This window comes from Pinus tabuliformis, chromosome 7 (genome assembly GCF_031772625.1).
Source record: "Pinus tabuliformis cultivar Carrire ecotype Pingquan chromosome 7, CPIR1, whole genome shotgun sequence".
Lineage (NCBI taxonomy): Eukaryota > Viridiplantae > Streptophyta > Pinopsida > Pinales > Pinaceae > Pinus > Pinus tabuliformis.
In genome coordinates this window covers 313074920-313093297 of record NC_142293.1, presented here as the reverse complement: position 1 = coordinate 313093297, position 18378 = coordinate 313074920, and the positions used below count along the sequence as shown (strand labels likewise).

The 18378-nt window shown below is 38.6% G+C and overlaps 1 protein-coding gene across 3 annotated transcripts in view; it reads left to right on the top strand.

Moving 5' to 3' along the window:
* LOC149247167 (alpha-glucan water dikinase, chloroplastic-like) overlaps nt 1–17806 on the top strand; it is a 174452-nt gene extending 156646 nt beyond the window's left edge. For all 3 annotated transcript variants that reach the window (XM_089458137.1, XM_089458135.1, XM_089458136.1), the window contains exons 18-34: nt 1039–1101; nt 1191–1253; nt 1520–1579; nt 1721–1873; nt 2094–2177; nt 2688–2864; nt 3073–3179; nt 3389–3602; nt 3731–3834; nt 3933–4071; nt 4219–4344; nt 4627–4737; nt 5061–5159; nt 15961–16134; nt 16233–16325; nt 16426–16541; nt 17114–17806. In XM_089458137.1, coding sequence (XP_089314263.1) covers nt 1039–1101; nt 1191–1253; nt 1520–1579; nt 1721–1873; nt 2094–2177; nt 2688–2864; nt 3073–3179; nt 3389–3602; nt 3731–3834; nt 3933–4071; nt 4219–4344; nt 4627–4737; nt 5061–5159; nt 15961–16134; nt 16233–16325; nt 16426–16541; nt 17114–17318 — 2088 coding nt within the window. In that variant the 3' untranslated portion in view covers nt 17319–17806. The remainder of the gene's footprint in view (nt 1–1038; nt 1102–1190; nt 1254–1519; nt 1580–1720; nt 1874–2093; nt 2178–2687; nt 2865–3072; nt 3180–3388; nt 3603–3730; nt 3835–3932; nt 4072–4218; nt 4345–4626; nt 4738–5060; nt 5160–15960; nt 16135–16232; nt 16326–16425; nt 16542–17113) is intronic.
* Nucleotides 17807–18378: the final 572 nt, after the last annotated feature.

The following is an 18378-nucleotide window of genomic DNA, read 5'->3' as shown; positions in this document are numbered from 1 at the left end:
TTTTGAACATCCACATATGAAGAAAAATGATGTAGCTGCAACAGAGTAGTGATTTCATTACTTTTGTCGAATTATTGATGATTTGCCAATTAGGCACTGAGGTTTTTTCCACTTGTCCTACTTTTTGGGACATGCATTGATTGTTTGAGTTTTATCTCGACATGGTGATTGATTTAGGATTTGAGCAGTTATTTGGCAGAATTATGTTTTGATATCTTGTAGTTGGATCATACATAGGATGTTGATTGGCACTATTTTTGTGTCATTTTTTGAGATCCATTTTGTAGTCATTTTGTTCACTTGGATGGTCATTAGACCTAGTAGATGATAGCTAGCTTCATCTGCATTGTTATTTTCCATTTCACTGGGTTGTCAGGGATTTTGATGGATGTATCGGACTGGCAACTGATTCATTTCTCATGATTTGCTCATCAGATATTGGAGTTCACATTAGTGAAGTATTATAGGCGTTTTGGCTCATGTGTTTACACAATGGGATGTTCCAGATACTACGAGTTTTTGGCATCCAAATTTGTTGCCTTTTCAGGCAGATCTTTATTAAGGCTCAATCCATGACTTTTATGAGTTTTAGATTGAAGACTTGGAGATGATACTAGAGTATGCACTAGTTCTTGTTGCCTTACTGATATAATTGTTCAGAATTATGATTGAGGGGGGGGGGGATTCTTAGCCTGTGGCTCACGAGTCACTATACAATGATATGGTCATTTATCACCTCTTTATGTATTTTACATTATAGGATATCACCCCTTTATGTATTTCACATTATAGGATATGGTTTTTCTCCGAAGTGTGTCTTAAATCTTTGTTTTCCTCCTCTTAGCCTTATCTCTTTTTGAGGTGTCAGTGTGAGATTAAATAATAAATCTAGCTTATAAGATGGTGACATCCATGTAATATATATTTGCATCATTGGTATGAATATAGAAGTTGCTTATGCCTTTCTGCCATCTTGTGTCTCATTGCATATTCTGTTGTTTTCTCTATTCTTTAAATTAACATATAACAGTTTTGCAGGCAGTTCACTCTGGCGCAGACCTTGAATCTGCCATTGCAACTTGCATGGGTTACTCTGCAGAGGTAAGCTCTTTGATCTTTGGTTGTATTCTTATGATTTTGAAATCTCGACCTTGTAATATGTAAGTTTTGCTTGTGGCACTTTACTACAGGGACGGGGTTTTATGGGTGGAGTTCAAATTCGCCCTGTTAGTGGTTTGTCCTCTGAATTGCCGGTAATAACAAACACTTTGTCATAGTACATGCCAAATTTATTCAGTAGAACTATAGAAGTTTATCTCTTGTAATGATTGTTGGATTTGACCATGACTAAATAGGGTTAAACATCTCATGTCTGGTTGGTCTAATTCACCAAGAATTCTCTTTCTATTAGCAAGTTCTGTTGCCTGTGTTTTGAAATTGTTTCAACGTTTTCTATTTTATACAGCGAGTTTCTTTAACTTTTATGCAAAAAATTTCTAATAATCAAGCATACAAGCAGGGACTTTTAAAGTTTAGTTTGGAGCATGTTGAAGATAAACAGGTTGGCCCTCTTCTAGAGGTGGGTTGCATGCTTTACTTTTTTATTTTGCATTCAGATTTATCAGATATTGTCATGTTAAGATGTGGTTCAGTTGTCCCCTTGTGTAAGTTTAGTTGCTCAAAACATAGACATCTCATGCTGTCATATATGTGACTTTAGGGATTGCTGGAAGCACGATTTGAGCTCCGTTCTAACCTTCTTAAACCACATGATCGACTCAAGGATGTCATATTTTTGGATCTTGCTCTTGACTCAACTGTTAGAACTGCTATTGAAAGGGGATTCGAGGAGCTGAATAATGCTCAACCATCGGTATCTGCATCTATCTGCCTATTTTATTCTCAAGGATGAAAAAAATAGGATTTTCAAATTACAAATAACCACTTTGACAAATAATACTGAAATTTGTTCTCTGGTTTCCAAATAGAGTGTAGTGTAACACGTTATTGCAGGTTTCAATCTTGATTTTGTAAAATAATAACTATTTTGGATATGTTTTATTATCTAAGCTGGCTTTATCTTTTGGATGCAGGAAATTATATATTTTATTACCATGGTGCTTGAAAATTTATCCCTATCATCAGATAACAATGAAGAGCTTATATACTGCTTGAAGGTTTTTATCCCCATCTTTTTAGTATGCAAGTTTAGCATTCTGTTTGAATACTGATGTTCTCCACTTTCTTGGGCCATGTTAAAGTACATTTTTTATTGTTTATCTATTCTTTAATATCTACTGTCTGTATGCATGTCCGAAGATACATTTGGACATAAGCATGTCTTTGTGTGTATAAAGAACAACAAATTTATTGCAATTAAAATGGATTCTGAACGCTGTATGCATTTTTCAGGATCTGATCTGAGCTAATACATCATTAGTTAATCCTTGCAAAGTACTGAAATTTTAGAGCACTTTCTGCTTCTGATTTCTAGGTTATTATTTTTAAACTCTAGGTTGTCATTCTCAAAATTGTTTAATTTAAAATGATCTTTCTGTATATAGTGCAAATTAAAGCACTGGCATGTTATTGTTGTATTTAATGCATATCATGGACGTTCTTAGAATTTTTGGAAAGTTTCTAGTCTTGGTTCATCTTTTAACAGAACCTGTATATTTTCTTTCAAGGATTGGTATCGTACACTCGATTTATGCAAGTCTAAATCAGATCAGTGGGCGCTATATGCTAAGGCTGTGCTTGATCGGACAAGACTTGCACTTACTGAGAAGGCTGAGCACTACCAGAAAGTTCTGCAACCAAGTGCTGAGTACCTTGGTGGTTTGTTGGGAGTAGATCAGTCAGCAGTATGTATTGCACTTGCTAAAACATTCTGTAGGATTGTATGCTCTGAAAGTTCCAAGTCAATGATAATAGATATCTTCTTGTTAAACATTTATGTAAAGACATCATCTCCTTGTGATCTCCTGTAGGGTTCCAAGTTGGCTTGATGATACAACTTTTGCATGAAATATAAATTGCTAGTTTTGAGAATGCCTATTTTTGTGCTTGCAGCTAAGCATCTTCACGGAAGAAATGATACGGGCTGGCTCAGCTGCCTCTCTATCTTTGCTTCTCAACCGCCTTGATCCTGTTCTTCGAAATATTGCACATCTTGGCAGGTTATATCTAATCATATATTTTGAGATTATTTCTATCTCAACTAACTTTATTGCTTTAATGTTTTAAGCATGCAGTGCTAGTATTAACTGAGATGTTAGTGAACTGAAAATTAATCTGACTGTAGTTTGGACAGCTACAGTGGTTTAAAAACAAATAAAGAGAAATTTCTTCTAGAAAAATTGTAACATATATCCAAACCTCTGGACAGCTGGCAGGTGATCAGTCCAGTGGAAGTGCGTGGATTTGTTATTACAGTTGATGAATTAGCTAAAGTTCAAAATGAAGTCTATGAACGGAAAACAATCCTAGTCGCAAACAGAGTAAAGGGAGAGGAAGAAATTCCGGATGGTGTAGTTGCCGTTTTGACGCCTGACATGCCTGATGTTTTATCTCATGTGTCAGTGCGGGCAAGGAATAGCAAGGTTTTTCATGATACACACCAACATTTATCTAATTATTTAATTAGTAAATCCTGAATTAATCTGGGAACGCATAGTTTCTTGTGAAATTAATTCATTGTTTTATAATTTCAAGTCCTGCAACTCTCCAGGTGTGCTTTGCAACGTGCTTTGATCCAAACATTCTCGATGACCTTCGAGCAAAGGATGGAAAGGCATTGTTGATACGACCTACTTCATCAGACCTAGTCTATAAGTATGCATTATTTGTATTGCTTTAACTGTAGGTCTAAATTCCTTTCCTCGTATATTTGGATATTCTTTCATTGTTCTTCATTTGGTGGTTGTGTGCAGTGAAATCAAAGTTAATGAAGTTTTGGATGACTCGGAAAATCTATCACAAGGCCATGGAGTATCTCAAGGAATAGCATTAAAGAAAAAAAATTTCAATGGGAAGTATGCAATCTCAGCTGATGAATTTTCCGATGAACTGGTATGCATTTGCATGTGTTAAACATAGCAGGGGAATTTATATGCCATGTATTCTACAGATTGCCTGCTTCTTTCTGTATGCACTGTTCGCTTTCAGGTTGTTTCATTATCTGGTTTAATGTTTTGGTGATGATTTTGCATCCTCCAGGTTGGTGCTAAATCTCGCAATATTGCTTATTTGAGAGGGAAAGTGCCTTCATGGGTGCGAGTTCCTGTGTCAATTGCCTTACCATTTGGTGTGTTTGAGAAAGTTCTATCAGAAGATATGAACAAGGTATAGTGGTAGTCATTTAGTTTTGACCATGGAAAATTACTTAGCAAAAGCAGCCATGAAACAACAAGATAATACTTCATTGGAAGTACTATAGACTCTATAGTGACACTTGCTGACAGGAATTCCACAGGCCATGTATTTGTTTATTTATTTCCCTTATAACAGAAGCTAAGCACGAGCCTGTAAACAGAGATTAACTAGAATTCGATGCTTTGAAAAGCTATGTAGCTGAATAGTCTGGTGTTTTTTGTAAATAATTCTAATTATGATATGGATATGCAGGGTGTTGCTGAAAAAATAGAAGCTCTGGACAAACTTGTAGCCAAAGGAGACTTTAGCAAACTCCACAAAATTCGAGAAATTGTTCTGCAAATGAATGCACCTTCCCAATTGGTATACTCTGTACCTTTAAAAAGCAATATACATGAGCTTGTGTGGTACATATGTGAGGAGTTTTTCCCATTATTTGGCATGGATATGTGAAACCGATTTAATTCATTATTACTGGATAGCAAATTCCATTCATAATATAACACCGGTATCTGCTAATAAGTATTTCTCCACAACTTTGAACAGTGCTGGTATAGGATGACGACTTTACAAGAGATAGAATTAGACTTGTTATTTATCAAGCTACCAGTTTTTCTTTATCGAGGCTTTAGAGAAATTGTTGCAATCATTATTACAAGAATAACATTAATTTCTTTCACCTTCAGGTGGGTGAACTGAAAGATAAGATGCAGAGAGCAAATATGCCTTGGCCTGGTGAGGAGGGTGAAGAGCGATGGTTACAGGCTTGGATGGCGATTAAAAGGGTGAGAATTGTTCAACTTCTTCAGTTTTTATTGAATCACAATGATAATTTAACACTTATCCTTGCTCCTAATATTTAGAGCAATAATATTCCAGTTATCCTCAGGCGTAACGTATAGAATGTCCCAGGGACTTGTGTTCAGTTGGCAAGAATGCACCTCTTATAAGGGTGAGGTTGGCGATTTTAGAATACAAAAAATAGTTTCTGTTCTGAATGCTGAAGATATTGTAAATCTAAAAATGTCATAGCTGGTACCGCCTCAAGTGCTGGTATTAAAATAAATAAGAAGAACAAGGTAATTGAGATAACAATAGTTTTTTTTGGAACAATACGTCTTATATTATCCAGTAGATATTTATAAAGCTGAACAAATGAAATAGATATTTATTTGAAAACAGATATTTAACAAAGCTTTTCACTTTAACCTATCAATGTTTTGAAAATGTAAAATAAAATTAAAGGCTTGTATACTTATTTATTTATTTGTGGAAAACTAAGACTTATGCTACAGAATTACAAAAATACACAATACTGTACAAGGTTATGCTTTCTCTTCCCAAGTTCCCACCCGTGATAACAGGGCCAGCATATCAGATCAGGTTGCTCTCATCGTTATTGACAAATCAAAGAAAATATCCATGGAAAATTTTATTCTTCTTAAGATGAGATAAGTTTACTAATGTCCATCAGTGACCAGAAATAGGTCAAAAAATAGGTCATTAGGACTAAAAAGTACTGCGAGTCATAAAGTAGCCTGGGAGAGCCACGGAAACTCCCAAATACCAAAAGGAAAGAAATACAAAAGAAGGAAGGAAAGTGTTACAAAAGGAAAAGTTTAAGCAATAACACTTTGGATTTCTTCAAAGCAATATTAAGTTCAAATATTGAAGTCACTTTTCATTGTGTAGAGTCAATCAAATAACTACTTCAAAAAATAAAATAACCTCATTGAATGTCATTTTACTAATTATTAAAGATGGTTTATTAAAAGATCTTGTTATTAATTTTCAGAAAAACGATCAAGTAGTGTTACAGATAATTTATGCTTGTTGTGAGGTGTAATATCCTTCTTGTAAGTTTCTCAAAACGACCTCTGAGTTTTCTGAGTTTTAACAAATTTGTTCAGTGAGGCATTTTGTCAAACATGTTGTGTGCATACTGCTGTAGGTGTGATTTTGATGTATTTAACTCTGGTAAGATACAAAGTGGTAATTTCATAAACCCAAACAATGCCTCAAAGTACTGTAGATGTTGTTCTAGTAGTTTATTGCCAAGTAAACTTATACAATGAACATATGCCCAAAATGACACATTCAAATGCTGGACTGATATATATAAAACCCAAAAATTATATTCAAGACTGATACAGAAGTGAGCAACAAAAGATCTGAGCATAAACCACCATTATATTGGCCCCACAACAATGATACAGTGAATGAAATAAAGAGGAACCTGGTACTTGTCTCCCGAAATGTACACTTCAGCTCCCTTGATTAATTGCTGATTAGTTCAGCGGTGAGTTCCCTTGAAATATCAGCCTTCAATTGCTACTGAAATTGATCCCTCTTCTCAACAAATAACAGACTGGAACTCAAGCTAATATGAGGGAACAATACACAACTCAGTCCTTGAGAACTCGTTCCTTTTGACAGCCTCATATCAGTCCACGAGCAAGGAAATATCAGCAACCATAGTCTGCAACATATACAGAGATCATCAATAGCATGGCTAACAGCTTGGCCTTTTTCCAGAAGTCTTTGAACCACAAAGTTCAACGGAGAATGACCCCCTGATACGCTGTCTAGACTCAAAAGGGTAGAGTACTTGGCCCCTCCTCTTGTGAATGTTGTACACAGCCTTTTGTTCACTGAAATACCCAACTCGTGGGTTGCAAATTCGGCCCAGGTATAAAATGATTTCGACCCAGTAAAAGGCCAGGCAGCTCAGTTTCCTTTCAAGGTGAATTCAGCCTCCTTAGTTTAAACTCAGCCCCAATGCTGAAGGAAATCAACCCTCTCATGGTGCCCAAAATTCTGGAAATGCTCAGTGGTAATTCGGCCTCTTATTAACTGATTTAAAGCCAGCTTTAAGTGATAACAACATGCCTGAGATTGAACTGCTCCTAGTGCATGAATTCTGGAAATAACCCTGATATTTTGGCTGAGCGAAAGGTATTGTGAAACCCAACTAGGCCTTTGTGTTCTCTCGAAATGCAGCTTTGAGGAAATAATGCAAACTTCAGAATGTGAAAATTAGGTGACCTGAATCCCTACTGCAGCAACTGATTAAATTTCTCCTACTTGTTAATTTCTGAATCAAGTTATTTACATTGTTACACAGTAAATGTCGAAATAAAATCTACTGCAGCCTTTACAACATAAAATACCGTGGAAACAAAGTACTGCATACACACACACACACAATTACACCGTTGTTTTTGGACCAATGTCCCCGGAAAAACCCAACTTGGGAAAACCGGTGCAGCAATTGAGGGTTTTATTATTATGCAGTAGTAACCTGAGTACAAATCATTGGGTGCCCAATCTGGCTATCCGATACAGAGAATAAACTGGCAAAGAGGTAGTGAGAAATATTCTCACACTGTTACTGGCGATCCGAATCTTATCCAGGCTCTGGATGGCTGGCCCCACGCTCCCTCTGCGTGTTGAATTTTCTAAGTCTATCCGTTAGAAAATTAATCTTTATTTTGTTGGTTTATTTCTTCTACTTGTTTAAATTCGAACAAGTTATTTAAAACATTTAAATACCAAAATAAACACAATACAGTCACAACATTTACAGATCATCAACTGAAAGAAAACAAGCACACAAGTGACGACGTTATTTTTGGACAAATGTCCCAGGAAAAACCCAATGCAAGAAAACCGGTGCAACTATTCAGATGTTTATATTATTATGCAGTCTTTCTGAGTACAACTGGGTGCCTAACCGGTTCATCTGACAGAGAAAAATACACGGCAACAATACCTCTATATCCGGAAACAGGTATTCAGAAAACCTCTCCCACGAAACCCTCTCCGGCGCAACTGAAGCTCAGCGTTGGCCCTTCTGGCCTCTGCGTCAACCTCTTGCTGACCTGCGTCAACCCTAGGACCCTCCGCGTCAACCCTCTGAGGCACTACGCAGCCTCTGGGACCTGCTGCGTCACTCCAACAGCCTCTGCGTGGATGACGCAGTCCCTCTGGCCTCTACGCTGCTCTATGTAGCCTGGACTCGCTGTTGCTCTCACTCTCTCTGCTTCTGCGCTGGTCTCTCAGTATTGTCTCTGCCTCTCTGCCTCGTATTTACTGCCCCTCGCCGCTGATTACTGATTCAACTTTGCTTAGCAACCCCCCTCTAGCAAAATGAATGACTGATCACTCTGGTGTATTCTCCAACTGACCCTCAAGCCTCCTCTTATACTTTTCTCGTTGGTCCTTCAATGGTCGAGATTAAATCTCTAATCAACGACTAAGATTAGATTTGGCTTGATCCATGACTTTTGGAACCTTCTAACCCAGTTTTATATTAATACCTATTAATATTTTATTTTTCCTAAGTTTAGACTTAGGAACTCCATTAAAAATATTAATTATTTTAATATCTCCCAAACTGGGTACAATCTGTCCAAACCATTTCTGAGTCTTGGAGATCTCATGTGCTTTAGCCTCTCCACCAATTTTCATGGCTAGAGCACATTCAATGCTACCCCAAATCAACACTGCGCAGTCATGTAGTCACTACGTGATAGCTTCTAGGAGTTGCGTCACCCTTCTAGTTGATCGATTTGCTGATTGGAACTCGACTCTCTGGCCCTTCGGTCTCACACCTCGACTTTTGGCACTAAATCTTGACTGCTCCCAGCAAAATTACAGACTCTCGTTGAAGCACTGAACTGCCTCTCTAAACCTCTCGTTGCCTTCTCTGCCTTGCACTCTCCAGAACTGGAAAAATCCCCTCCGGTCTACTATCCCTGCCCCTCACTACAAGAAGATCACTTGATCTCTCTCCGACAACTCAGTGCTGCTACTCTTGAGAAATTCGATCTCTAGATCTCACTATCTCGGTGTGTTCTCCAAGTGCCCATCAAGCTCCTTCTTATAATCTCTCGTTGGAGCACCAACGACCAAGATTAAAACATAATCAAGGGCTAAGATTAACTGGGAGTTGATCCTTGTCTTTATCTAGAAGATTCACACCAGATTTAATTAATACCCTTTAATTAATCATATTTCCTAAAGTTAGACTTAGGAATACATTAAAAATGATTAATTTTTTTAATTAAACCATCTCTAGGTGGAATTTTCCCAAACTATTTCTGGGTCTTGGAGAATGCATGTGTCTTAGCCTCTCTGCAAAATCTCGAGGCTAGAGCACATTTGATGCTACAGAAATCAACACTCCCTCTTAGCAAGGAATGTGCTCTAGTGCCGCAAGCCACTGAAGCATCACTCGTCTTTGCACCATCTCTTGTTGCGCTGTTGATGTTTGGCTCTGTTGCTCATCAACTACTGCGCAACTATGATTGCTGCATCCATGTTGCTGCTGACTTTGCTGAATTGCTGCCAACACTGCATCTGCACTGCAACCCTCTCCAACTGCTGTTTTTGCAACTGCATCAACTGTTACGAAAAAGCATCCAAATTACTAAACCAACTGTGATCAGTATGATGCATCTATTTCACGAGTCCTAACTACTGCTAGACTTTGCATTATCACTGAAGCCTTTGTGCTGCTGTTGACTTTGCACTGTGCCAACTGCACTACTGTCAAATTTGCTCTGCGCTGCCCAATATCCGACCTTGCTGCTAGCTACTGCATCTGTCACTCTGGCACCTGACTGTACCAACTGCGACTGATCCATCCTCTTATTGCATGATATGGGCTCTTGTAGCAAGGTATTGATTCATGAGGTGGACTTTCCTCAAGAATCCTTCCCATCCTGTAGCTTTCTAGGGATACAACTCCAAATAACCCCACCTCACCCCCAGAGGTAACTCGGTGATCATGGCAAACTCTTCCTCCAATCTTGAGGACAACCTGTCAATCTTAGTGGATGCAGCCTGCAAATCCTTCTTCTCCTCCTTGTCCTTCTTTTTGAGAGGACATTGAGTGTTGTAGTGGCCAAGTTCACACCTGAAGCACTTGATCTTGGAATGTCCTTCTTCCTCCTGCGTTGCTCTTGCTACCCTGTAGATGCGAGGGCTGCATATTCCTCTTCCTTTACTTGCTTCATCCCACTGTTGCTGCTAGCACCACTGATGGTGCTCTTCACCAGATCTCGCCTCATCTCCTCCTGCTGCAGATCGACCCACATACAATCCCACTCTGGCAGTTTTTCTCTACCCAGGATACTTTGGACGAAAACTTGCCACCCTTCGAAAACGCTGTTTAGAGCTAATCGTACAAACTGTGTAGGCTGGGGTGCTAAACCTACTAAAGACAGTTGATCCCGGACATCCTGAAGCCTAGTAAGGAAGGGGTCTATACGCTCCCCTTTTTGCATCCTTGTGCATCTTAGCTTTTCCAAAAGATACATCTTCCGCTGCTCGAAAGACCCTTCGTACAATGTAGCTAGTGCTTCCCACATCTGTCGGGCAGTATCTTTTCCAACTATGTGTGTGAAAAACCGGTGACCCGATTCCAATTGCAATAAAATGATGATTTTTATCCTATTTGTTAAATTCCCTTAAACCAATTACTTGCAGTTTTCTTCAGTGAATATCGAAATACATACACTGCAACCTACACAAAATGAATATTGCGGAAACTAAAATACTGCACTGGAGAGAAATAAACACACACACACATTTACATAGTTGTTTTTGGACAATGTCCCCGGAAAAACCAAACTTGTGAAAACCAGTGCAACAACTGAGGGTTTTATTATTATGCACTAGTTTATGAGTACAAATCGTTAGATGCCCAAACTGGCAATTTGATATAGAGAATAAACTGGCAAAGAGTTAGTGAGAAAAATCTCACCCTGTTACTAGTGATCCGACAATGATCAGGCTCTAGAAGGCGTACAGTCCGCACCCCCGTCTGACCAAAAGGATTGGAGGTAGAAGCAACAGAAAGCAGATAGAAAGGTAGGTACCAGATATAGAGGAAAGGGGCGAATGCAGATGTAGAGAAAAAGACTAACAGAAAGGGGCGAACTGACTGACTGGGGTGAGGGCAGTGGATCCAGTTCTAGGTTCAAGTAATTATTTATTTGTTACAATGGACAAGGTCAACGTCCCCGATACAACGAACAAGATTTAGTATATTACCATTTGACCCTCGTTCCCACCAGAGGGAGGATATTGAGCCATGTCTTTTTTTTCCATTATATAATCATTTCCAATAGCCTGTTTGGTGCTGATTAGCCTGCTTTACGCGTCGCTGCTGGCTCCTTTGCGCGTAGCTACTGGACATGGCTCTCGATCCCCAATGAAAGGATCCACTACAAAGGACTCTGCCACTGCATAGCTATGGATCTTTATATGTATCCTAGAAGGCTAGCCCCACGCTGCCTCTGCGTCAACATACGCAGACCTGCGTCACAATCTCTGGGCTCAGCGTCGCCTCCTCCTCTAATCTCCCGTTGTTTGGAAATTCGACCCTTTGGCCCTCTGGTCTCACACCCCGACTTCTGGCACTAGATCTTGACTCTCCGAACTGAATTTCGAACTCCCTCTGAAGCTTTGCGCTGCCTCTCTGAACCTCTCTATGGCTTCTCTGCTTTGTACTCTTTGGATCTGGAAAACTCTCTGAACTACTTATTCCTACCTCTCACTGCAAGAAAATCACTTGATCTCTCTTCGGCAACTCAGCGTTGCTACTCTTGAGAAATTCGATCTCTTGATCTCTCTCACTTGATGTGTTCTCCAAGTGCCCATGAAGCTCCTTCTTATAATCTCTCGTTGGAGCTCCAACGACCAAAATTAAATTATAATCAAAGGCTAAGATTAATTGGGAGTTAATCCTCGTATTTTTCTAGAAGATTCACACTAGATTTAATTAATACCCTTTAATTAACCATATTTCCTAAGTTCAGACATCAGAAACCATTTAAAAAAGTATTAAATCATCTCTAGGTGGAATTTTCCCAAACGATATTCGAGAATGATTGTGTCTTAGCCTCTCTTCAAAATCTCGAGGCTAGAGCACATCGGATGCTACAAAAATCAACACTCCCTCTTAGCGAGGAATGTGCTCTAGTGTTGCTACCCATTGAAGCATCACTCTATCTCTGCACCATCTCCTGCTGCGCTGCTGATGTCTGGTTGTTACTTCCCACCAACCACTGCGCAACTCTGATTGCTGCATCTATGCTGCTACTGGCCCTGCTGAACACTGCATCTACACTGCAACCCTCTTCATCTGCTGCTGCTGCAACTGCAACGAAGAAGCATCCAAAATACTGAACCAACTATGGTCAATATGATGCATCTGTCGACCGAGTTCTGACTGCTGCTAGCCTTTGCGCTGTCACTGAAGACTCAATGATGCTGTTGACTCTGCACTGTGCCAATTGCGCTGCTGCCAACTCTACTATGCTCTGCTCAGTCTCTGACCTGCTACTAGCTACTGCATTTGTCACTCTGGCAATTGACTGCACCAATTGCCATTGATCCATCCTGCTACTGCATGTCTTGGGCTCCCGTAGCAAGTTATTGATTCATAAGGTGGACCTCCTCAAGAATCCTGCCCATCTTGTAGCTCTCTGGGGCTACAACTCCAGATGACCCCACCTCACCCTTGGAGGTAACTCGACGATCATGGCAAACTCTTCCTCCAATCCGGAGGACAACCTGTCGATGTTGTTAGTTTTTGGTAGCATCGGGTTGAAGCTTAACAAGACAGACGATGATAACGAAGCAGATATTAGAGAAGAGAGAGCGCATTGATTTTATTTCAGGCGTAGGCAATAGTGAATATGCATTCAACAAGCAGAGCAGTGAGGCCGACAGTCATTTGGATGCCTTGGAATATTGATGTTTGGTTGGAGGCCTGCCGTGAAGCACCTCTGACAGGACCTTGGAAGATGCTAGATCATCTGACTAGTGTGGGCGCTGGTAAAGAAATGACAATAACATTAAAATAATAGATGACATAATCAAGCAGAGCAAGGAGGATGAAGAAAAGAAGCATGATAAGTGATTGATAGAAGAACAAGATGTTGCCTATCAAGCTGCACTTGACGCTGACAGAGCAAGAGAGCCACAGAGGCAGGAAAAGGCTCTGGTAAGAGCTGCAAGGGAAGTAGCTAAGAGAGAAGCTGCTATGCTAAGGCGGTCTCACTGGCTTTGAAGCGATAAAAGTTGCGTGGAATGAGGATGTATCGGGATTGCACAACTGTGGAAATGTTGATAGTTGTCACAGCGGGCTGGAGCCTCAAGAACGAGCGAGGATGGAATGCCTTGCAAGAAGTGGTGGGCACGTAGTGCAACATGTGATCAACAAAGTCATCACGATGAGAGGGCTAGCAAGTGAACCAAGGCCTAGAAGCAGAGGTACCTGTAGTTGGTGGATGTGTTGGAGAGGATCATGGCCATGGTCAATCTATTTAGTTGAGGCCCGAGGAAGATTTATTGTTCACGATTGATTTGATCTATAGTTGTGCATGAGAAGAAAAAAAATGATTAGTGGGTGCCTGCTAGTTTAGTGCGCTAGAGCAAAAACATAAAAAATAGTTGGGAAGCATCAAGTTCGGAGAGTGCAAAAGGATACATTAGGTTGAGCAGGCAAAGCCCTTGCCGTTAAGAGATACCTGCAACACTTTCACTGTTTTGGAGATCTAGAAATGTCAATACAACTTTTGGTTCAAGAGTGTGTGAAAATGGGAAGAGATGCAATACATAATGAAATGGCTTCTTGCAATAGGCTCAAATGGAGTGTCATGTGAAGGCGAAGTGTTGATGGCCTCATTCAAGACTCAAGGCAATGATAGAGAGAGTTTTTGTTGGACAAACCAAAAGAGATAGAGTTTTGGTTGGACAAAGCAAAAGAGATAGGTTGAAAATGATGCAGGGTGATGAAAAAGAGTTGGACTGAGTGTGTGGAGAGCACATATCAAGGTATGGATCTGATGAGATATAATGACAGAGGTCAAATAGTGAAAAAAGAAAGCCTAGGTCAAGGTATGCATCGAGCAAGATAAAGAAACCGAGAGTGTTCGTATGGATGAAAAGGATGAAGATGGAGTAAAGAGTGCTGAAGTTTAATGAAGGAGCTAGTGTGTGTGACATGTAATACCCTGAGGATTTTTTGGTCCAAGGCATTCCTTAGGAAGTTGTAAGACTTGATGTTCAGGCATACATGTTACGAGGGAGCACGCATAGTTATAAGGCCTTAAGAGCTTGCTCAGGCATATATGCAATGCAGTGGTGCATGGAATTATCAAGCTATAGAATGGACCACTTGGAGAGGTCAATGTGAAAACTCAGATGAGAAGGTTGATGATTGGGACTAGGTCAATCTTTGGGAGTCAAGTTTAAGGAGTGATTGTTAGGGTTGTTCGAATAAACTTGATTCAGTCAAGTCACAGGTGGTTTCAAGCTCTAGCGATACGAGCACCCATGGTTTTGCCCATGGTATTTTCTCTTAATGTAGCCTATTTAAAGACTGGAAAATTAATGTTAAATTGTTTTGTTGTCTAGTGAGATCAAACAATGGTGTCTTTAGAGTCTAGACACCACCATCTCTCTCGGTGCTCTGTGATCCTAACAGGTATTTTAGGTCTTTTTTCTTTTTAATTCTAGATTTCTTTTGTTTTGGACTTTTTGGGGGTCAGAGAATCGTCCTCCTTGTGGATGTCTCCCAATTGAAAGGATGTTCCAAAATCGGGGAGGGGGCACACTAGGGAATGTTCCATCTTTGTTTGAGTGTACTTACATTGGGCCATCCCTTTTATGGAGTACCCACTTCAGGGGCATAGAAAATTTAGGAACTAAATTTGCATGTTTTAATTTTTTATTTATCTTTTAAAATAATTTATTCAAATTTTATAGAATAGAAGTATTTATTCCATAAATTGTTAAATTCTTTTAGAAACTATATAAAATTCTTAGAAATTTGAATATTTTTATAAAAAAATTCCAAACATTTTAGCATTGGTATTTTAAGAATTAGTAAGACTTACCAATATTTTTAGACTTTAGAATAAATATGGATTGTTGAAAACTTTCTTATATAGAAGTCATAATAACTATTTAAGGAGAATCGAGCTTTCCTCCTAAAATATAAATAATAATCAAGGAAAATCGAGCTTTCGTCCTAAAATATAGATAACAATGTAATAATTAAAGCTACTTATTTGGCCAAAACTATATGATTGTGTAGTAACGATGAGTCTTGTTTTAAATTCTAATGCATATCATAAAAATTAAGTATAATGAATGGAAGTCTGTTAAATATGCCTTATTAAGGAAGTTTCCAATAAATCAGGCTCTTTGGACATCATGAGAAAAATGTTGAAATTGTTTTTGTATTGAATTGGTAAATTATATTGTAAGGACGAGCCTCACTTCTTGTCCCTACGATGTATGCTTCTTGATGTATTCTTAATGTGTAGTGATGTAATATAAAATGCACAAAATCCTTGGCCCTACGATGTATGCTTCTTCATGTATTCTCTATTGTTCAGTGGTGTAATACAAAATGCGTTTATATATGTGTGTAATATGTATATTATCCATTTTGCATTTAAGCTAGAGGCAGTGGCTGCTCTATGTTTCATGACATCTTCTAAAGTGTAAAAATTAGTTTGCTCACATATTTGTGTCATTATATTCATATTGGTCTGTTCCTTTCAGGTTTGGGCTTCGAAGTGGAACGAAAGAGCGTATTTTAGTACACGAAAGGCAAAAATAGATCATAGTGACCTTTGTATGGCTGTTTTGGTTCAAGAAATAATCAGTGCAGACTATGCATTTGTCATTCATACTACTAACCCATCAACAGGAGACTCATCTGAGATTTACGCCGAGGTAAATTCTAACATCCAAGAAAGAGTTCTATACAAATTTGTATTAAGACCTAAGCTGTAATATGCTTATCTTTCTCTCATCTGGTTGTTGTCCTCTAGATTGTAAAAGGTTTGGGAGAAACACTAGTTGGGGCCTACCCTGGTCGAGCTATGAGTTTCGTTACTAAGAAGACAGACTTAAATCAAGTCAAGGTGAAGCTTTGATACGTTACCACCCTGACGACAACATATTTTGAGTTCCTTTTTTAGTTCTGCTTGGTGTGGGATCTTTTTCTCATTACATGCTTTCCAGGTATTGGGCTACCCCAGCAAACCGATAGGACTATTCATCAGACAGTCTATAATCTTCAGATCTGATTCAAATGGTGAAGATCTAGAGGGTTATGCAGGTGCTGGTCTTTATGACAGGTGAGTATGCTTTGTCCATTTCTGATATACGAGTTATATGGGATCCTGATATAGTGTTCAAAATGGCCTTTATTTTCTCATCTTGTTGGAAAATATATCTTTTACACCATATTTCCTGATATTAGTTGGTAAATTTGTCCTGTCAATAGCATAAATGAAGGCAATTTGTATTGGATTGTGTTTAGATTCCAATCAAAAAATGAAATTATAGATGGTAAAAATGACTATCAACGTTTATATATTAATGCAATGGGAAATGATACACAGTTTCAGACAATTATCAGATCTCATTCTTTCTGATTGAAGTTCAAAAAACATTTATAATTTGAACACAATGTAAGGCTATATACATTCCAATGTGGATATCGTTACCATATGTGTCTAGAGAATTTTGTCATCATGAGGCTACAGAAAATACCAACATTTTCAGTTCATATCCTATTTGACATATGTTTCGTCTCATCGGTACTCGTCTTGAATAATAAGTGTCAAACTGGATATGGAATATATGTATGTTAATACAGATATGAATAGTTATATTCTGATATTGGGGTTTTTCATGTCAATTCCAGTGTTCCCATGGATGAAGAGGAGAAAAGAACAATCGATTATTCCTCAGATCCACTTGTCGTGGATCACAATTTTAGGCGGTCCATACTATCAAAGATTGCTCAAGTTGGACATGCAGTCGAGGAACTTTATGGATCTCCCCAGGATGTTGAAGGTGTAGTAAAAGATGGTGAAATCTATGTTGTGCAGACCAGGCCTCAAATGTAAAGGATGCATCCGAGGAATAAAAATATCCATTAATGAGAAATATAACATGTAGTCTTAGAATGCCCACCCTTTTTCTATTCAGGTATTTATTAACTCAGAAGCTTGGTGTCTGGGATGTTTTCTGCTATAGCAGAGCTTGCAGTTTATTAGAGTGGCAGTCGTTTTCATCGATGCAGAGGCATTGTATGGCAAACTGTCCAATTTATATTTGTGCCAGCTTTGGGCATCCGGCCCTTCAAGATTACTCCTGGAGCATATTCCTGTTAGTGATATGTATAGGTTGTGGGGCATACCACTGAAGTGGTTAGCTTGTTCTGAAGCTTTGGAACTTTCTGTGCATTCAAGCAGGGAAAATATTCCTTATCGTTATATATAGATAGAGAGGGATGGACAGAGAAAGGAATTGCAATTAAAGGGTGGTATTGAATAAATCAACATTGGCTAGTTGCAGCAATCAATAATTTTTCAAATATTATAGAATTTTATCACCTGAAGAGGATAACAATGGCGTTTGACTTTTTCCTTGTTTCAGCCTATTCTCATAAATATGGACTTCATAATGTTTGGAAATATTATTGTTGCGAATATTACCACGTAAGTTCAAACTCAAAAAATATTATTGTTGCGAATATTACCACGTAAGCTCAAACTCAAAACCTTTTATATAAAGCAAATTAAAGCCAATAATTAAAGGTTGAGGTCCGAAAGGAACTGATGTCCTTGTAATTTTACCAGGCAAATGCCCAGGTATTACAGGAATCCATGAGAACCATCAGTCTTGCCATGTATTATTGTAATATTATCAGCATAGATATTAATATACTTGTACCTCTCCTTCAAATGATAGTCCATAAAATTGGTTTTGAATGCGAGTTCTACGTCATGCATGGTTCTTACGAAAAAATGTAATTCAATGCCATATGAGCATTGGATATTTTTGGTTCGAGTGTGTTCGTGCTACATTAGATGATAATTATCATAATAAAGTGATCATTTTTTTTTGTTATACATATATACAATCTCTCCGCATTTCTAGAGAGAATTTTAAATTAATTTGAAT